The sequence below is a fragment of the Prionailurus viverrinus genome, chromosome C2 (assembly GCF_022837055.1).
Source record: "Prionailurus viverrinus isolate Anna chromosome C2, UM_Priviv_1.0, whole genome shotgun sequence".
Lineage (NCBI taxonomy): Eukaryota > Metazoa > Chordata > Mammalia > Carnivora > Felidae > Prionailurus > Prionailurus viverrinus.
Genome location: NC_062569.1, coordinates 26,618,610 through 26,639,306, shown reverse-complemented (window position 1 = coordinate 26,639,306; position 20,697 = coordinate 26,618,610). Strand labels below are relative to the sequence as shown.

General features: G+C 40.8%; 1 protein-coding gene across 3 annotated transcripts in view; it reads right to left on the bottom strand.

Moving 5' to 3' along the window:
* The window catches only part of COL6A5 (collagen type VI alpha 5 chain), a 142,696-nt gene that overhangs the window by 26,823 nt on the left and 95,176 nt on the right, over nt 1-20,697 (bottom strand). For 2 of the 3 annotated variants that reach the window (XM_047876135.1, XM_047876137.1), the window contains exons 32-37: nt 18,108-18,119; nt 15,598-16,085; nt 12,700-12,787; nt 11,491-12,150; nt 8,249-8,339; nt 5,822-6,030 (exon numbers count right to left, since the gene is read on the bottom strand). In XM_047876135.1, coding sequence (XP_047732091.1) covers nt 5,822-6,030; nt 8,249-8,339; nt 11,491-12,150; nt 12,700-12,787; nt 15,598-16,085; nt 18,108-18,119 — 1,548 coding nt within the window. The remainder of the gene's footprint in view (nt 1-5,821; nt 6,031-8,248; nt 8,340-11,490; nt 12,151-12,699; nt 12,788-15,597; nt 16,086-18,107; nt 18,120-20,697) is intronic. The other variant, XM_047876136.1, reaches the window with a different exon arrangement.

Sequence of the window (20,697 nt, the reverse complement as noted above, 5' to 3'; positions counted from 1 at the left end):
TCACGGACCGTGAGATCATGACCTGAGCCGAAGTCGGGCACTTAACCGACTGAGCCACCCAGGCGCCCCTGGATATATTTCTTCATCTGTAAATGCAGACAATGCCATCAGCAAGCAACAGGGAACACACCGATAAAATTAAGTGGGCATGGGTTTGAATCCTGGCCCTACTACTTAAAGCTCTGTGGCTTGGCTTGAAGTTCTTAACTTTTGCATGTTAAATATCCTCATCTGTAAAGCACACAATGTAATAATAATAAAAACGATAGGCTTTTTGGTACAGATTAAGTGAAATCATGTATGTAATGTGCTTAGCATTGTGCCTGGCACACAGTTGCGCTAAGTAAGCAGTAGCTTCTGTGGTTATGGTTATTCCTCACGCATTATTCAATCGTCAAGTGAGATAGTGCCCACAGTGCTTTGAGAATCGTACTGCATGGAATAACCAAAGCATTCCATTTGCACTTTTAATCAAACTGAATACTTTCTGACCACAAGTATCCTTGAAGACGGGGCCTCTGAGTCTTTAAAACAAAACAAAACAAAAACTCTCTAACCCCCCAAAGAGACTAGCTCAGGGCTTAACTCAGATCAGAACAGGAGCCAAATACATGTTTGCTACATGAAAGGCCATCTGAGTAATCATATAAGCACAAACGCTTAGTGCTTTCATATAGTTAAGCCCTCAGCGGGGGCTGTCACTATCACCTCCACCCCCATCCCCTCCCCACCAATACCAGTATCACCGTCCTGATCATCACCACCCAAGTGCCATACCCTCACCTCCCTCTCTGCCATCAACAATGTCACTGTCGCCAACATCTCTACTACACACCTCTACCCCCACCAGCAGCAACAGCTAACACCTTCACCGCCACTGCCTTCACCTCCACCGCCACCACCTCTATGGTGGAGATGCCAACACCATCTCTACCGCCACCACCATCACTATGACCCAGTTACTACTTCAAGCGCCCACGTTTTATTCCTTAAGAAAGAGGCCACATTAAAAAATGTCAGTCGTGCTCTAGAGCATTACTTTATCACTTGCGGTAAATAATTGCTTGAGACATACAGAAGCAACCGTCATGTGCATCCGAATTCAAGAAGTCCACACACCTTGAACCATCAGTTCACATTAGTTTTGCCCACATGCAAAACCTTCAAGGAAGACAACCAAAACTGGTCGTCTTAATGTCTTAAGCGGATCAGGAAACTCAGTTGATTCCCCCAAAGAACGTCAAGAAGGGTGAGATTTCCTAAGGAGTTCATGAAACATTAAAATTCAGGGGCTCCTGGGTGGCTCAGTTGGTTAAGTGTCATATTCTCGATTTCAGCCCAGGTCATGATCTCACGGTTCATGGGATTGAGCCTTTATCGGGCTCCACGCTGACAGTGCAGAGCCTGCTTGGGATGCTCCCTCTCCCTCTCTCTCTCTGCCCCTCTCCTCATTCGCACATGCTCTCTCCCACTCTCTCTCAAACAAACATTTAAAAAAATAAAATAAAATTCAGGTATGACCACAATTTTATTACTGACCTCCTTTTTAGAATGTATACTGATACGAAAGTAGGACACTCCACTGGTGTTCCATGGGGGACTCAGAAGCCAATTCTGCTGCATTTAACTCCAGCACAGATTTAAATTTAGCAGAAGTCAAGATAACATATTCAAGTTCAGTACATGACAGCAAAAATTAGAAGGTAAGTGTTCAACAAGAGATAAATAAATTCACTCATTGAAAGCAACATTATGAGGATACAGAAAAATCAGTATGAAGCCTGCAGCAATATGTAAACATATGACATATTACATGGAAAACAGAGTATCCAATTGAATGAAACTATGTAAACCTATATACTATGGAAAAACCAAAGAATATATTCTACACTACAAATAGCTGCTTACTAAATTATTTGAGGTTCTCAAAATTCAAATTTTGTACTTTTATAATTTTTAAAAAATCAGCAGAATTTTGAGAGTCTAAGGGTGTAGGGATTGTGAGTCCCTATTTTGAATCTTCCTGAATGACGTTGGGGGCACGAAGTTTCTTCTAAAACAGGGTTTCTCCCACTATTGACAGTTTGAGTGGATAATTCTTTGTTGGGAGGGGGAATTCTGGGCCTTGTAGGATGTTTAGCAACATCCATGGCCTCTACCCATTAGATGTTAGTAGCACCCTCCAGTTGTGACAACAAAAATCATCTTCAGACATTGCAGTAAGTCTCCTGGGGCAGGTAGAGCGCAATTGCCCTTAGGTGAATTTGCAAGAGGTCATCACTAAATACCTTTTCAGCTCTAATACCCTGTGACTGAGTCGAAGTCAAAAGACATATTGGCTTAAAAAAAAAAAAAAACAAAAAAAAAGCTGATTTGTAGATTGGAAGCAGATTAAAGTTAGAAAAATTAAAAATGTAAAACAAAGACTGCAAATTCCCTTAAGCACGATACCAGATTAGCTGAAAGGGAGAAGTGTTGCTTCTCATCACCAGATGAAATTCATTGAAAAGAACATCAGTTGAAGTTATCCTATGGCCTGAGACCCCTTAAAGCTATGAGTGAACCCTAGGCTGAATTTGGGTTGATATTTAATGTTTCATTACAAATTATCCTGTCCTTTAATCTTGAAAGTAGACTGACTGTATCTTAAACATTGGTCAACATAGCATACTTGATGAAAGTGCTATGCTTACCAGTGGGTCAACACTTGCAAGATGCTTAGAATTAAACCACCCATTTTTCATTACATAATTCCAAAGAACTCATGTATTTCATTGGCACATAATTAGGAAGGACTGAATTTTCCAAAGAATTTTTATATGGCAGATGTTTTGGTCAAAATGCATGATATTATCTCTACATTATCTCTATATATATAGATCTTAAAAAGTGTTTTTGTTAGATGTTAGATGGAGGGAGGGATGACTGTTCAGTGGTCTTAGATGAATAAAATAAAACCGTAACGCAGTTCACCTGGAATCCTTCGGAAACGGGACTCCCACTTCTGTTCTGTGATACTAGACATTCGATTGCTTTCGGCTCCATTGAGAACATAAAGCAAATCCGGGACCCAAAGTGGTAGGGTAAGCAGTAGTTCTGAAGACAACCTGTGTAAGAGTCTCCTGTGCTGCTGGTGAAAACTCAGATTGCTGAACCCCAGCCCCAGAGTTTCTGACTTAGTGGGTCTGGGATGAATGCTGAGAAGCTGCATTTCTAACGAGTTTCCAGGGGCTGCTCATGCTGCTGGTTTAGGGACCACCCTTTGAGAATCCCTGGGATAGTGGATCTCAAACTTGAGGACATACCAAAATCATCAGTGGTTTTAAAGCCCGTAGCCTTTCTTCGCCACTCAAACCCCTAAATATAAAGCAGTCGTTCTGAGGAGGGTTTAGCAATCTGTGCTTAGGAAGGACTTACAGGTGATTCTGATACAGACTGTTCTTTAGCTGCTGATAAGGACTGGAGAGGGCCAGGAAAGGTGATGGAATTGAAGGCAAGCTTGGAAATCAGAGCAGGTGGTAAGAAGCAAAGGGATGGGCACAGGTAGAGAGATGGTGATTATGCTTCCTGTGAAAGATACACAACTCACTGCCAGTGCACGGGACTCTGGAAACTATACATTTCTTAAACAGTTCAGATTCCCACTTTCCCCCAAGACTCTCAGTTCAAGAGCAGGAAAAGCAGCCATCAGCATCACATTACAAATGAGTAATAAGCACAGCATATGGAGGTGCTTATGCAAGTTATCAACCTTTCCTTTGTGCCATACATCTGAAACTAATCAAAGCTCATCTCTTAGCAACTGAAAACGATATCTGAACCACAATGTACTTTCCGAGGACAGCACATTATATACAAAGTTCTCAGCAGGTTTTCGCAACTGGCTAAAGATGATGAAAGAAAGAGAAGGAGGGAAGGAGGGAGGGAGGAAGAAAGGAAGGAAAGGGAAGAAAAGAAAGGGAAGGAAGGAATGAAGGAAGGGAGGGAGGAAGGAAAAAAAAGAAAATAGCACAAAGTCCCTAGACAACAATCATGATCTGAAACTCAGACTTATTTTAAAGGTTAAAAAATATATATATTATCCTTAGGTCTGACACTCACACCGTTTGCAGGCACCACAACATGACAATATCCTCCACAGAACTCCCAATACACTTCAACCCATTCCAGGAGAAATGAAGTGGGGAGGGGCAACTAACAGTCTACATTTTTTCCTACTAGAGCCATGTACAATTGTTTGTTCAGCCAAAATGGACCTTCCGCTGGCTACAAGTATCTCAGTTCTCCAACATCTGGAAAACCAAATGAAAAGTCTTTCTAATATTACTGAACAATGGTTGTTAAAAATGGCAACAGGCGCGCCTGGGTGACTTAGTCGGTTAGGCGTCCGACTTTGGCTCAGGTCATGATCTCACAGTTCATGGGTTCGAGCCCCGCATCAGACTCTGTGCTGATAGCTAGGGCCTGGAGCCTGCTTTAGATTTGTTCTCTCTCTCTCTCTCTCTCTCTCTCTGCCCCTCCCCTGCTCATACTCTGTCTCTCTCTTTCTCAAAAATAAATAAATAAACATTTTAAAAAATGGCAACAAGGATGAGTTTCTTTTTCTTTTTTTCTTAAATATCCAGTCATATCTGTCTTTTCCTGAAAAGATTCACATTTCTGAGTTCTTAGACTTTAGAATGCTTACCTCTAATGAAGCAATCACAATTGACAGTTTGGTATTCTAACCCTGTCAAACAACTTATTTTTTTTTCTTTTTCTTCTTTTTAAAACAAACCATCATAAATTCCTATACCATATCATTGAAATGAACACCCAAAATTAGCTATATCCATTAAAAAGAAGTATTCTATTCTCTTGCTTGAGCTATGTCTATAGGATAATAAAAATTGTTTAAAAATAGACACAGTTGAATGTCATGATGCCACAGCATTACACACATTTGGTTTTACTGCATTACCTCTTTTTTTAAGCCTTATGTTTCAACTAATGACTGACCTTTTTATTCTTAATTCTAGCTTCAAAAGGGAAAGTTCAGTTGCTTTTGCGATAAATTCAAATATTTATATTTCATAAGGAGGGGGACAATTTATCCAAGGAAATCACTGAGAATGAGTATGATAAGTGGCACGAAACTGGCCCCTTTTTCTATTAAACTTGTGCAGTCTAACAACATACATGATACTTAGGACATAATGCTTGAAATGCGAGCATTCTGGCCAAAGGAGCATTTTGGAAGCCCGTAGGGGCACAGCTGAAATGGTTGAAGTCTGTTTAGAACGTCACCCTTTTCAGTGAAGACACAGACAAAAGTCCTCTGTGTCTGATTGGTTTGAAACTATTAAACCTGCCGGAAGATAACGGTTTCTTGCTTTGCCATTCAGAGTAGGCCGCGGGGACGCCTGTGCTCTGTCATTTCCAAGTACCTCCAACATAACATACCTTCTCGTGCAATTGCAATGTCTGAGGCCCTGGCCCGGCCAACTTTTAAAGTGATTTCAATCCTTCCTTTGCTCCAATGTTCTCTGTATTTTTTCCTTCCACTACATCACACTAACCTGTTAAGCTGCGGAGGCTAGAGAAATCTCAAGTTAGGTGAGAGGATCAGGGACATTTCTTAGAGCTTGTATCAGTGATCTCCTCAGTGGTGCCTGTTGCCGTCTAAATCTTCCTTTTCAATAAAAGCCGTTGCAGCTACTATGTTGAACTCGAGAAAAGCTGCTTTAGATAACACGATTCATTTTACTTGATTCTCTGCTAGTGTTAAAAGACGAGGACCCCATCATTTAAAAATGTCCATCATCACTTTTCATTTCCTTACCAGAAGTGAAACTTGCAATTTCTTCAGAATCCTGACCTTTTTCATATTTAATCGTTAATTCTTGTGGCATCAGCATGTGGCTTGCGATGTAAACCAAGTGGTCACTTCCACTGTCCTCCAACACAAAGGATGAGTCTTTCCCAGCACTTAATTCCTGGCCAGGGAGGCTGTTCTCTCCCGAAGAAACCTCATGTGGCTCAGGAGTAAATCTAGCAGATAAAATGGAAAGCTTTAGGTGAATCTCCACAGCTTTGGGAATGCAAATAAGATTTCCTAACAATGTGATATATTACTTAATCATTTCTTAAAAGAAATACAGGTGGTAAAAATCTAAATGCATTTCAATACAATTATTAAGATTTTCTTATTTTTAAAAAGTATAAACGGATAAATAAAAATTCCCATTTATCCTTCCTTTTCCCCCATCTGCTTATTGCCTAATGACCATTACTTTGGAATAAACCAAGTCTGATTGGTGACAGAGTATTAGATAAATGTCAAGAACCTCTATCATAGGTTATTTGGAACCATCATATAATCCCTCATATTGATATCAATCCCCATAGAAAATACAGAAAATAGTAATTTACCAAAACTGTTCTGAGAATAAGACTGTACACAACTTACCTCATTGACATCATAGCTCTTAAAATGGAATTACATTTATAGTCTTAGGAGTTTAAGAATTCTTTATAACTTGGTGACACTGTGTTTTTGTTTAGATGATGACAGAAAACACATTCAATACAAGTTGATTTTTACTTTTATTCTATTTAGGAACCTTTATGCAATTTCAATGTCCATGTTCACATCTGTGTTTGCTACAAATATTCAGCACCCAGGAGTATTATTGCCTTAACTGTTGAGAGTTAATGAGGAAAGGGAAAAAAGTCAGATACGACACATGAATAATACGTTCAGCCCAAGTGAAAGCCAAATGATATCATGACACACAATATGCATAATTCTGCAACAGTACCAGGTAAGGACAAGGGGTGAGGAATTAAGACATCATGCAACAGAGTAGACAAGCTGAAAGCAGATGTACCTCTGCAACATGCATCATATTTTACGTTCGTTTATCAATATGTGCTGTATTTTTTTTAGGTTTCAGGAATTTTATTTTGGCAAAGCAGAATCATCCGTTATCTTAAATTAGTGTTTTAAATTTGTGTTTTGCTGGGTTTGCTTGGATGTGATGCACATTTTTTTTAGTCTGATAGTGGCACAAGAACTGTAAACATAGCATTTAGGTTTACATGTTCGAGTAACATTATAATATTTTGTCGGCAGTTCCGTAAGAATGGATTTGTCTTTAAGTGAACTCATGACTTATCCAATGTAGGGAAATACTGCTTCACGTGACATCAGTGCCATATTAGTCTTCATGTGTTGGCTGCTGGACACTTTCTTGCTAAACTACCAAGTAAATGCAATCTGATATTATAGGAATACGTACTTGCATGAGTTCTGAGAACGCTTCGTCTCGCTGTTTTGCTTCTGGATGCGTGTAAGAGACCTTATCTGTTCTGAGAAGCTCTTTGCTTAATTGCAATCTGAGAGAAAGGAGTAATTATGGGCTTAAATCTAGGCTTTTGCAAGGCTGCAGTCAGGGATCCGAGCTTGGGGAAATAAAGAGAGAAGTACAGAGAAACCAAAAGGGCTACTCATTCTGTTTGAGCTTCAAGATTCATTCTAATTATTTACATTGTTATTTAGGATACGACTTTAAGAAAAAATACTTACATGTGCACTTTAAGAAAAAATACTTACATGTGCAATTACGGTGTGGGGTCTTTTATGCTATCTTCTGGGGTATGAAACAATGAATCATATGCAACCCCAGACTTGGGTGAGACATGACATTGGGATATACTCTAATAAGTGCCTCCACAGCGGTGTAAGAAGGTACAAGAAAGTAAGGACTTTGAAAGTAAAAATGGGCTTCAAAGAGGAGACAGCTTCAATCAGGGCCACGGTTGATGGGTAAGATCTCACTGGTAGCAACAGAGTTCCAGGCGGTGTGACCAAAAACCCAGGAGGGTGAAGCAACGGTTCACACAAGGCAGACAAGACTCCAATGTGGCCAGAACTTAGTGCTGACGGTGTGGAGAGAGGAGAAGGGAGGCCAAGGTGGTTGAGCCGAAACTGTGGGTTCTATTCTGGGGAACATTTCAATGTGGGAATTTCTCAGGAAACCATGAATTGAAAGACAAATTTGTAACAAAGCCCATGAGGATGTTATAGACACATCAATCCGGAAAGCACAGTTGCCGCGTAACAAGTGCTACAGAAAATGGAATACATGAAAAGCCTTTACTTCAGAGACCTTATTAGCCTCCTCAGCCTAATAACCCGGCATCAGCCAGTTGTATACCCATGAGTCAATTAACAGTCCCTTGTACATATAAGAGCTTTCTAACTCACAGGAAATCGCTGTATTGATTATCCTCTCCTTCTGAACCGATGAGTCTACAGGCATTCTCAAGCATTGGTGGTGGGTACTGGTTGAATCCCCCTATTGAGAGAGCAAAGTTATAGTTAGATTTTGAAATCAGAAATTAGGTTTGCTAAGGAACAAGAATCCCAACAGGAATTGGCTTGACGCAATAAATGTCACTAAAATATTTCAGCAAAACTTGGCTGGGGTGCACACAGAAAATAGTAGCAATTAGAATAGCATTCAAAATTTGATTTCAGAGGGCTTTGCAGCCAAAGAATTACTAGGCTCATGGAAACAAACCTCCTTGAATTGTTCATTTAAGGGTTAATTGTGAGGCAGAGACACATGATTTCCACATGCTCAGGCTAACAGAATCTAAGGGAAATTTTATTCTGACGGGCGTTTCCACTCAGATTTATGCTAATAGATCAAACATAGAAAAGGTAGCATTTTATTACATGATGCTATTTCTGTGCTTCTGCGCCCATTAACGTGGATTTCCAAGGAGTAAAATAATCAAAGAAAAGATTTTAGCTTACTGATCTAAATAACATGCCCCGTTATCCCCTCGCCATTGCTTTTCTATAAGCTATGGGATATTAAGAAGCGTATCAATTTTTCCCTTCGTTCAGGAAAATATTTTTTAGTTAAAGGAGGCTTTTGGCCACTGAATGAGCCACAATTCCATGAAAATATTTCAGAATATTTGTGGTTTCATAACAATTGTACTTCTTTAGTTCTTAGAGGAACATTTTTTCCCCTTTCTCTGAAATGACACTATGTCGTCTAATCAATTGCATTTGACAGCTGCTATTAGTGAGGCAGGAACTGTGATACAGGTGGTATTTCCCGTGCGTGTGGGAACAGCAAACGTGTCAGCACCAAAGCTTGTAGAATAAGGGTCAGTAGTTTAGAAAAAATTCCCAGAAGTATGAGTAGAGGAGTCTTTTAACTCCTACAAACCAAGTGGTTATAGGACGAATTGGATACATTTAGCAACACTGTGAAGGCGGAAATCAAAAATAAGCTAGCGCTAATAACTGCAACCTGAGGCATCCACCAAGTCCAGCTTTAATTATTCTATAGTCTTTTAAAAGTGCTGTGTCGGGGCGCCTGGGTGGCGCAGTCGGTTAAGCGTCCGACTTCAGCCAGGTCACGATCTCACGGTCCGTGAGTTCGAGCCCCGCGTCAGGCACTGGGCTGATGGCTCAGAGCCTGGAGCCTGTTTCCGATTCTGTGTCTCCCTCTCTCTCTCTGCCCCTACCCCGTTCATGCTCTGTCTCTCTCTGTCCCAAAAATAAATAAACATTGAAAAAAAAATTAAAAAAAAAAAAAGTGCTGTGTCATCATCAATCTTGATGACATAAAGAACAATATTGCATGGAACAAGACAATCAATTCACAAGGTATCAGTGAATCTGAGTCAAGAACTAGCTCACAGGAATCCAATTTTGAATATAAAGACATTTTAGGAATGCCTCCACCAGTCTATTTTATACATATTCCCTTTTGATGCATGCACAAGAGTGATATCTGATAGTCTATCTAAAATTTGAACTCTTTTAATTACTATAAAATATAAAACTCTAATAGGCAAGTTGGTACCAATAGTTGATTGGAAGCACTTTTTCTTTCTTTTTACGTAACATAATGGAATATCATACAACCGAAGGCATTTAAAGAAAGAACATGATATTCCCAAGAGGGAAGGTGTTGGGATTCTTCAATCAAATATGAGTTACAGCAAAAAGGTGGAGCTCTCTCTGCAATGGAGAGTGAACTTTCAAGATACCGTCACAATGGTACTGTTGGAGATTCCTTGAATGTCAGGGCAACTTTGGAGTTCAAGGGTAGTGAGGTTGGCTCCAGCAGAACCAAGATCTACACCTGATAGAGTCTCAGAAAGAAAAGGTTCAGCCCCGATTCTATGGGATGCCCTAGAGGCAGGGTTTCTCAATTTTAGTGCTATTGACAATTTGGACTGGACCATCTTTTGCTTTATGGAGGAGGGGATGGTATCCTGTGTCACTGGAGGATGTTTAGCAGCATCCCTCGTCTCTACGCACTAGATGCTAGTATCCTCTCCCTCAGTTGTGACCAAAAAAAAAAAAAAAAGTATCTCCAGACATTTCCAAATGTCTGGGGGACAACATCATCCCCAGTTGAGAACTATTGCTCTAGAAAGAATATTTATCAAACCATTTGTGGGGAAGGTATTTTTACTTCTCATCCTTTGCAGACTGATACTTGTGGTTTCCATCTTGTTACGTGAGACAAGCAAGGTACACTGCTCACGCACTTGTATGCTGCGGCAATGTCAAATTGCTTTAAGTTTCTAGATGTTTATTCTCAATTTCTGAACTTCTCTCTTGCAGATCAGTTGGTGGACTAGCACCCATCCTAGTGACATTTTGTAGTGCATTGGCCCAGAGCCTTCCTACTCACAATGTCATTCTTGGCTCAGGAGCACGGACATCACGGGAGAGACTGTTAGAAATGCAGAATCTCAGGCTCCACCCTATACATACTGAACTGGGACCTGCATTTTAGCAAGATTCCTATGTGATTTGTATGCTTAGACTCTTCGGGAATAGCACAGGACTGTGCCATCTTTAAACCTTCATACAGGTCTCCAGGGCGTGCCAAACCAGGTATTGGGGGTGCCTGGGTAGCTCAGTCAGTTAAGCTTCTGACTCTTGGTTTCAGCTCACGAACTCACAGTTCATGAATCCAAGCCCAGCACTGACAGTGCGGAGCCTGCTTGGGATTCTCTCTCTCACCCTCTCTCTCTCTCTCTCTACCCCTCCTCTGCTCATGCATTCTCTCTCTCTCTCTCTCTCTCTCTCTCTCAAAATACATAAATAAACTTAAAAAAAAAGAAAGTAAACCAAGTGCAGTAGGGAAAACTTTCATGTAAATGCTCATCAAAGAGCTGCTAAAACTTCTTCAGGTTGAACAAATGTGGCTCTGGAGACCTCCAATCACTCTGTGCTTTCTAGTCCTGAGACCTAATGTAAAAGACATTCTATCATGAAAAAAAGTCTCACCACATTATAACCAAGGTAAAAACAGGATATAACCAGGATATGTCCCATCTCTGTCTCCATCGCACCATCCAATGGGTATATTTGGGTTAGCTCTAGATTCAAAGATGTGTTAGGCTATCAATGCTATTAGCAAACACTAATTTATTAAAACAAAGAAGAAAAACAAAATAATGGCTTACGTCTGACAGAGTAAACAAATGGCTTTAAAAACTTCGTAATATAATTCAGGTCTGGTTTATGAATCCTCCCAAGCTGTATCAGATGGTGATCAAGTGGGTGGCTGGCTAACTCCTCTATGCCGTCCTTATGCGCAGAGCCCAGGGAGATCACAAACATGACGTAGCCTTGACACTTGGCCCTCAGAGCCACTTTCTTTACGAAATCCTTGCTCTCACGATATTCTCCAGCTGAGATCACAAAGATGACCTTGTGTCTTCTCAAGTTGGGTGTCTGTGCGAAGAGATTCTCCATGACCCATAGTAGGGTGTGGCCAATAGTGGCTTCTCCTTTTAGCTGTTGGAGGGAAGTCTGGATGTGCCTCTTCATTAGGACTTGGTTGTCATAAGTTATAAACTCAAACTCTGTTTTTACCACACCCTTCCTTCTCCTGGAACTATCCCAAGGAGAATAGCCCAACAAGGCAATCCTATCACCGAAGTCTGAGGTTATAGGTTCTGAGGCAACCTCGAAGTTATCAATCATAGAGCTCACCAAGGTTTTCACAGCCTTAAACTCATCACTTGCTATAGTCCGAGAATTGTCTAAGAGGAAGGCTACATCCATGTATGAATTTTCAGGTAAAAAAACCTCTTTGATGCAATCACTTGGAAAACATTTATCTGGAAAGATACAGAGAGACTTATCAACGGTTCAATGTCTGCACAACAAGACACTGTTGTTTGAGATCTTATTCAAGGGACTCAGTAACTGATTACCAAGAGTTAATAATCTGACCAATACCTCTTTAATCTCACATTATTTAAGTTAATGAGGAATTCTCAACGTCCCAAAATTTCTGTGGCCACTAGAGGACAATTTGGGAAGGTCTTTTTGGAAGCAGATGTAGGAAGCACGCAGGCTTGAAGTCTACGAGTCACGTCTAAACTCATTTAGAAAACATTTTCAGTATTTTAGAGATTTTTGATACAAACTACCAAACTGTCCCCAAGAAAAGCCACATCATTTGGGAGAATATTCTAAACAACTTTCACCTTCTGTGGAAGCTCTAAATATTACAAAGATTAAAACTCTGATGTATGGCATTGAAAGACTAGGAAACTTAAAACAGAATCTATGATCAAAACTAGAAATATCTGATAAGGCCAGATTTAATAATTTGCTCAGAAGGCATTTTTTTCTGCACGATAAATTCTTCTCATGGGTCTTACCATAGCAAATGGTACAGCGCCGAAGTTTTGAGACAGACTCCCCATTTGGAGAAATTGGGATCACCTGAAAGGTTCCAGTGTCGTCAAACTACAATGAAAAACAAGTATATACTTATTGGCTCATTTTCTTTAACCATTATCTGGAAGCCATTGTGCACTCACTTTAAGGACTAGTTTGAAAAATCCCTAATGAATCACCATTATCTTGCATTACAGTCCAGTACATGTTCTCTCAACCTCTCTGTCTCTCATTCTCTCTCTCTCTCTCTCTCTCTCTCTCACACACACACACACACACACACACACCACAATGCTTTTATTCCAGACAACACAAAGAAGTATATAGGACAGGTATCAGCACTTTATTCTATGATGAGAAAACTATCCCAAGATAACCATCAGATTCACCTACTGGGGCAGGTATTAAACGCTCACACTTATTTCTAATTCTGTAATTCTTCACTGAAGTTTTACATGCTTTTTTTTTTCTTTTTAAGATTTTAAGTACCCAACGTGGGGCTTGAACTCATAATCCCAAGGTCAAGAGTCATATGCTCTACCCACTGAGCCAGCCAGACACCCCTATATGCTTCTGATTATGCACCTGCTGATAATGTACTACAAGTCAGCTTCTGAAGTTGGATCCTGCAGAAATTGTATTTACGTACAAGTTCCCCTGGCTTCTTTAGGTAATGATCCCAACTATTTCCATCCCAATCACATTATTTAGAAGAAGGCACATCTTTCAGATGTCAAGTACGTTATTGCAGATGAGGACTTCCTCAAGCACAAATTCTAATTTAAAAGTTTATTTTGAAAAATTGTAAACAGAACACACTAAGTTTCCTCAAAATTCTTGGTCGTACATGGCCTGATTTTGTCTGTCTCTTGATAGCTTTTCTTGCTTCAATAATTACTGAAATGGGCAATATATAGCATTAATTATTTAATTCACTCACTCATTCATTCAGTGAGTCAGTAAGTATTTATTGGGCATTTTCTCTGTCTGAGGCACCATGGAAGGCAGACAGTTTTATAACAATGAAAGAAATCTATCATTCCCAGGTGGTGATGAAAGTATTTCTCAAGCCATAAGAATATTATACTCATACTTTTCCCCTTCTCCCTTGGGAAAGTAAAGGATTTAGAAAAGCCACACCCTGTTTTCTGTGAAGTGTTGAGCGAGCATTTAAAAATATTTATAATTATTCCAGCCTTACAGTCAGAAAATATTTACCACATTCCTACCATTTTTTTGTAAAATTGGATACTTTGGGTGTTATATTGTATTTGACTTTGTCCCCCGTATAAAGACTAAATGCTACCTTGGTAAATCAAGGAAGCTTATTCATAGAAATAAACCATATGCTCTTCATTAATTCATTCATTCATTCACACACTCATTCATTCATTCATTCAATAGATATTTATAGGATGCCTATAATGTTATATAGGTAGTGTCCTAGGTGCTGGGGATATAGAAATGAACAAAGCAGATAAAATCTCTACCTTAAAGTCTAGTGGAGGGGGGACATATGCCATAATATAACAAATAAATTATCTAGTATGTTGGGAGGTAATTATTTTCATAGAAAAAAACTCTGACTTTCTATAATCCTTTTTGTCAGTTTCTATTGTAACTCTCCCTGTCTTCTATTCCCAAAATCTTCTTGGATGCTTCATGAGCAGATTGATTTTCTTCATGTTACAGAGGGCTTCTTTTTCTTTTTACAGTAGAAATATATGTAGTTGTGTGTGTGTGTGTATGTATACATATATGTGTATATATGTGTGTGTATATATATATATATATACATATATATATATATATATATATATATATATATATATATATATTTATAAACTCTTGGATGACAGGATAGGTTCACCCAGGTCCAGGAGCACTTAGTTAATGGATAATGTGAATATATTTAAAAATAGTAGAACAGAGGGTGCCTGGGTGGCTCAGTCGGTTGAGTGTCTGACTCTTGATTTTAGCTCAGGTCATGATCTCAGGGTTGTTGGGTCGAGCCCCGCATCGGGCTCTGTGCTGAGCACAGAGCCTTCTTGGGATTCTCTCTCTCTCCCTCTGCCCCTCTCCCCCACTTAAGACCTCTCTCAAAAAAAAAAAAAATAGAACAGTAGATGGAGAAATTCTTCATTTGGAAGGGGAGAGAAAGAAACATAGATTCCCACAGGATAGAGCCTCTTGTGGGAAAAAGTTTCATATACACTAAATATTTTACACAACATTAGGGGTTCAAAGATCCCCTAAACTTCATCCATCATAAATTAAGACCAGCTATTCAATGAGATTCAGCAAGGAGATGACAGATATGAGAAACACCTGATCTTCAGAGGGCTGGTAGAACACCGTATTCACGGCCCCTTCTATCAGACAGACCATAGTTCAGAGTTTGATTTAGCCATTTAGGAGCTACACACAATTGGACAAGTCACTCAAACTCTCGGGGCCTCAGTTTCCTCATTTTTATTTATTTAGTTTTTTAAGTTTATTTTGAGAGAGATAGAATGAGCGGGGGAGGAGCAGAGAGAGACGCGGGAGGGGGGGGGCGCGGACAGAGGATCTAAAGTGGGTTCTGTGCTGACAGCAGAGAGCCCGGTTCGGGGCTTGAACTGGCGAAACGTGACATCAGGACCTGAGCCAAAGTCCTACATTCATCCGACTAAGCCACCCAAGTGCCCCTGTTTCTTCATTTTTAAATAGAGATAAAAACTGCGTTCCCTTCAGAGGGTTTTGAGAATGTGTATGTATGTAAAGCTCTAGGGACAGTGCCTGGTGCACAGAAACCACGTCTCTCTCCCTACTTCCCACTATTCCCATCTTACTAGCTCCACTAAGTTAAACATAAAGAAGTCGCTGGGGGAAGGTCTTACCTCAAAAGCCTCAGCGAAAACCCTTTCATTGAGAGCAAAGACAGCCGGACTGATATCTAGGGCATTGAACTCCATGGTGGCTGTGAGGATGGATGACTGACTGGCTGTCTGTACGCTGCTGAAAAACACAGCAACTTTCCTCACGTTGGCTCCCGCATACGTCCGCTTGAAAACGTTGCGGGCCACAAACTTCATTGCATTACCGATGTCTTGAGCTTCCGTGGGGCGTCGATATTTTATTTGGGAAAGAAGCTGGAGGAGCTGTTTCTTGTTACGGTAGTCGGACCCACGGATGAGATAGCTGGTGCCCGAGTCATAGGAAACTACAACAACTCTTGCTCCCACAGGGCAGTTACTTTCCTTGACGTCAAGACCACTGATGATGGATGTGATGATGTTCCTCGTTTCATTAAACCTCTGCTCTGTGATACCATAGGACTGGTCCAGGGCAAATACCAGTTCTGTTGGGTACACTGGGCACTTTTCTGCTAACGTGAAAGGCAGAAAGAAGTATGATGTTACCTTGCTGCTCGAAAGCCCTTCCTGTCCTCTTTACCCCAGGGCTGAGGCTGATTCATACCAAGATCTAGGGAGATACAGGTGTTGTCTACAGCTCTGGAACTACAGGTGCACACAGGTGACACTTTGTTTGTGTGAAGGTGTTATATAAGTCTCTAGCAGTCATATTTGGTGGTAAAACACTCAGACTTCACAGCCCTCACTCAGTCTGCTATTTAAAAAGAAACTGAAGCGAGTGTCTAGGCTAATGGAACAGTTCTGTATCCTGATTGTGGTGGTGGCTACATGAATCTAGGCATGTGTTAAAACTGAACTCGCACACAACAATTAATTTTACTGTAAGTAAAATTTTTTAAAAAATGAAAGGATACGATGGCTTATTGAAGGTTTTGAAAGCTTACGGTCTTCAGAAATCTTCAGAAATGATCTACCAATAATGCTAGTCACTTGGAAGATTTTCATCTGCTTATGCAACAAATATTCATTGAGTAGCATGCAGGGTGATATACACTGTGCAATATAAGCAAAGATGAACCGAATTCAGGACTGCCCTCAAGGCATCTGTCCCGGGGAGGACTGCTACACAGAAAGGTACAGACAGACTATTATTCTTCAAGAGCATTCAGAGGACAAAGCGACTGTTTCCCAAGAGAGGGGATCTCAGGGCCTCCCAGAAGCTAGCTTTTGAAGGAAAGCAAGGGTGGCCAGAGGAAGGGAACAGCAGGACCGCAGCAGGCTTACCATAAGCTGTTATAAAAATGGGGCTCTTTTGCAATTTCTACTTCAGTGCTACTAATTTTATGATGATTTAACTTTAGGAATCTCATAGGGTATCAGCCCTACGTATCAAACCTAACTTTTCAAAATGCTATTAAAGTCAGACCACAGGAAGAGAAACAGGGATTATTTAAGAAATGAATGCCCTCGTCTACATAGACTGCTCTACTATCTTGAATCTGGCTAACTCTTCAAGCGCATTAGACTCTAATAATCCCACACCCCAATCCACTGTTCTCAGCAATTGAATAGGAGACTAGGGTTGATTCAGAGATGTGTTTTGAATCGAGGAATTTTACCGTGAAGAAAAAAATATCAAAGCCAATAATTAAAAAATAAAATATGAGAAATTAAGTAGCCTTAGTCTTCCTTTCTTAGCCCTAACACTAAAAATTATTAAAGAAGTAGTAGGCAAGCATCTTCAAGACTGACCTCTCATCACAGATTTTCCCAGAAAGCAGAACCGATTTCGATTTATTTTTATTCTCTCCTTTTCCTAGTGCCCAACAGGGTACATGATAAATTGAATTCAAATCCCTGAAATTTTACTGGGCACTTACATATATAAAGGGCTTCTGTTTTCGTTTTTCCCAGAATTTAGGTGAATGATGTCACTTTTGGATAAGCTCAAACTTTGGGGATAAGTCCCTGTGAGTCTACTTCAGTAGGCTTCTAGAAGACCAGGAGCTCTTGACATTGACAAAACCAGCTTCAGTGGCAATGGAATCCAAGGGATCTAAGGCTGCTAAGCAACACCCACTGCGGTCCAGGTTCCAGAAAGACCATCCACAGCAAGGGCAGGTGTACAAGCAGTGGGCACTTGGTGAGATGTGAGAGAAAGGAAAGGAAACGTTGCCCATCCAAGAAGCCAGTGATCACTGGGTCAACAACACAGCAATTAAAATGTGGTCATTCAGAGCCCTGTCCCTGAATTTCCCAGCAACACGAGCCTACACTGTGAAGAAATTGAATTGTGAACTCAGACAGGACCTAGAAAGCATAATAGTGTAAAAGGGCTGGGAGCTGGGTGTCACCAATTCACAATCTGGTAGAAATGTGACATTGATAATTATAGCCATCATCAAAAGATAGATGCATCGGCATAGAAGGAAGAAGTCCTTTTTCCCATGGGGCTAAGAATTTCTTTCAAATTGGTCTTATCAGAATGCAGTTAATTACTTCAGCAAGAAACACAGTATGGTAAAAATACTCACCATTCCAACAAGCTATAAAAAAGAGAAAGAGAAGAGTCTGTTACATTTTTGGCACACAGACTAAAAATAACCCCCAAAACAAAATTTCAGCAAACCTTAACATTTTGTTTGACTCTAATCGCAAATGAGGCTAATTCTTAAATAACAGGCAGCTAAGGTCAAAGGACTGAGGAACACATACAAAGAATTCAATTAATGGGTGAACCTTCCTGCCCTTTTCTCCTTGTGAGCCATGGCCAGCAGACTTCAGCAGAATCTTGCTTGAAATCTGAAACACTGATCACTTGTCTTAGAAGCAGAACAGATGAGCCTCTGATTAAATGGCAAGATAGCTCAAATTCAATTTGTTTCATCTCTCTTCTTACAGCCCTGAGAGTCATTCAGCAAGGCACGGCTAAAATATGAGGGCTTATTTTCTTCCCAGATGAACACCTTGGGAACCTCTCTCTTCCTGCAGAAATGTGGGGATTTCCAAATAAACTTGGTCTCTGCTAAAAAATACAGCTCCTACGTTTGAGTGATCTCCATATCTCTAGGGAGGAAGGAGAGCCCCCAAGGGTTTCTCCCGAGCAAAACAGCATCTGGTTTTTCTAAGTGATTTACTCTGTAAGCATGAGACCAATTAGAGGCAAATGTTGGAAATCTTTAGAAAGCACTGGTCTGACAATGTCCTTGCTCATTTGCTTCAAGAAAAGCAAACGAGTCACTCTGATATAATAAAAGATTTTATTAGCATTGGCAACCAGCTAGCCTTCCACGCTGCCATCCCACAGCACTGCGCTCTCTCACATCAACCCCATTAACGCCTTTTGATGGTCTTAATCCTGTGGCTGCCGAGATGCTCACAGCCAGCAGACAGGGCTCCAAACCCACACTCTCCCCTGCATCTCAAGGCCTGAAGAGGATCCCTTTTTCCTGACTGAGCACTTTCATATGTTAACCTCCAACCCAGCTGTGAGACTAGAAACACAGGCACACCTATCTGGTTTGAGTGTGGCAAACCTTGCTTGATTTGGGGGAAACTACTTGATCTCTTTTAATATGTCTATCTTTCCTAAAAATCTTCTTTACTTGTGCCCTTCCCTCCAAAATTCTCATCATTTGGGCCCTCTTAGTTTATTTGCGACCACCCCCACTCCACATTCCCATCAGCCCCCTTGAGCTCTTATGCTATTTTGGGGATAGGGTCCCAGTGATCAGCTCAGGACCCGGGCCTCATCCCAGTGCTGCAGGACTGAAGAGGAAATGTGTTAGACCAGGAGTCCAACCAACCCAATTAGCTCTGAACATCTGTTGCCCAAATCCCATCTCAGTTTTGCACTCTGGAGTTCCAAGCTCACCGATCAAGCACCCTGTCTGGTTACAGAACCCACGCTCACCCTCACCCTCCACCCCCTAATTTCCTGTCAAACTCCTTTCACTCTGTGTTGGAAAACTGTCTTCGGATCCCTAACCCTCCCTGGGCCAGTACTCACCTCCCCCACTGCTTCCTCCTCCTTGGTTCTTCCCTGGGAAGATAGCTTTCGATTTTCCTGAGAAGGACTCCCCTCCCCTACAGTGGCTCTCCTTTTGTTCTCCCCCTGGGGCCCCAGGCCCTGGTTCTCACTTCCTCAGGGTGATGGAGAGCCTTTCTACTTCTCAAACAATACCTTTCACCCAGGTCCCCTCCCCCCCATCTTCTGTCTTTCCGTTTGTTCTTGCTTTTCAAGTGACCCACATGTGCAGAACTTCATCTCTGCGATGCCATTTTCTGTCCTCTGGCTTCACTTGCTTAGCTAAGATGTCTTCCTAGATTCATCCCTTGGGTTTCTGTTTCTTTCTCTGTCATTTCCCATCCTTAGGACCTCAACCCATCCATGTGGCCTTAAGGACCACAAACATCCCAGTCTCTGCTCTTGATCCTCACCTTTATTACAGCCCACTTCATTAGCTGCCTGTAGATCATTTAATTTAGGGCCCACACAACATTCTCCCGCCTCTGAAATGTTTGAGGCCATCATATTTTCCTACCAATGGATTTCTCGTCACAGTCCCTCCTGCCTTCTCATCTATAGCACTACTTAGCTTCTCCTGCTCTGGCCTTATGCTTATTTTAAACTCAGTTTTGTCGTTCTTTTCTCACCCCACACTTGCAATGACCATGTTTCTATCCAGTGTTCTTCAGTAAGTCTCTCCAATTTCCCCATCTGACATTCTTCTGATTGTGATTGTATCAGCATCATTATAAGCCACAATGGAAGCATGAGGAAAGACACATCACCTAAAATTCTACCACTCTAACACAGTAAGTTGTTACATTTTTCTCCCTTTGCTTCTAGAACTGGTTTCTATGTATATCTTTAGCTATATGTGAAATAATGAGGATCCAATTTAATTTTCTTTTTCTTTTTTTATTTTATTTATTTATTTTTAATTTTTATTATATGAAATTTATTGTCAAATTAGTTTCCATACAACACCCAGTGCTCATCCCAACAGGTGCCCTCCTCAATACCCATCACCCACTCTCTCCTCCCTCCCACCCCCCAACTGTTCTCAGTTTTTAAGAGTCTCTTATGCTTTGGCTCTCTCTCCCACTCTAACGTCTTAA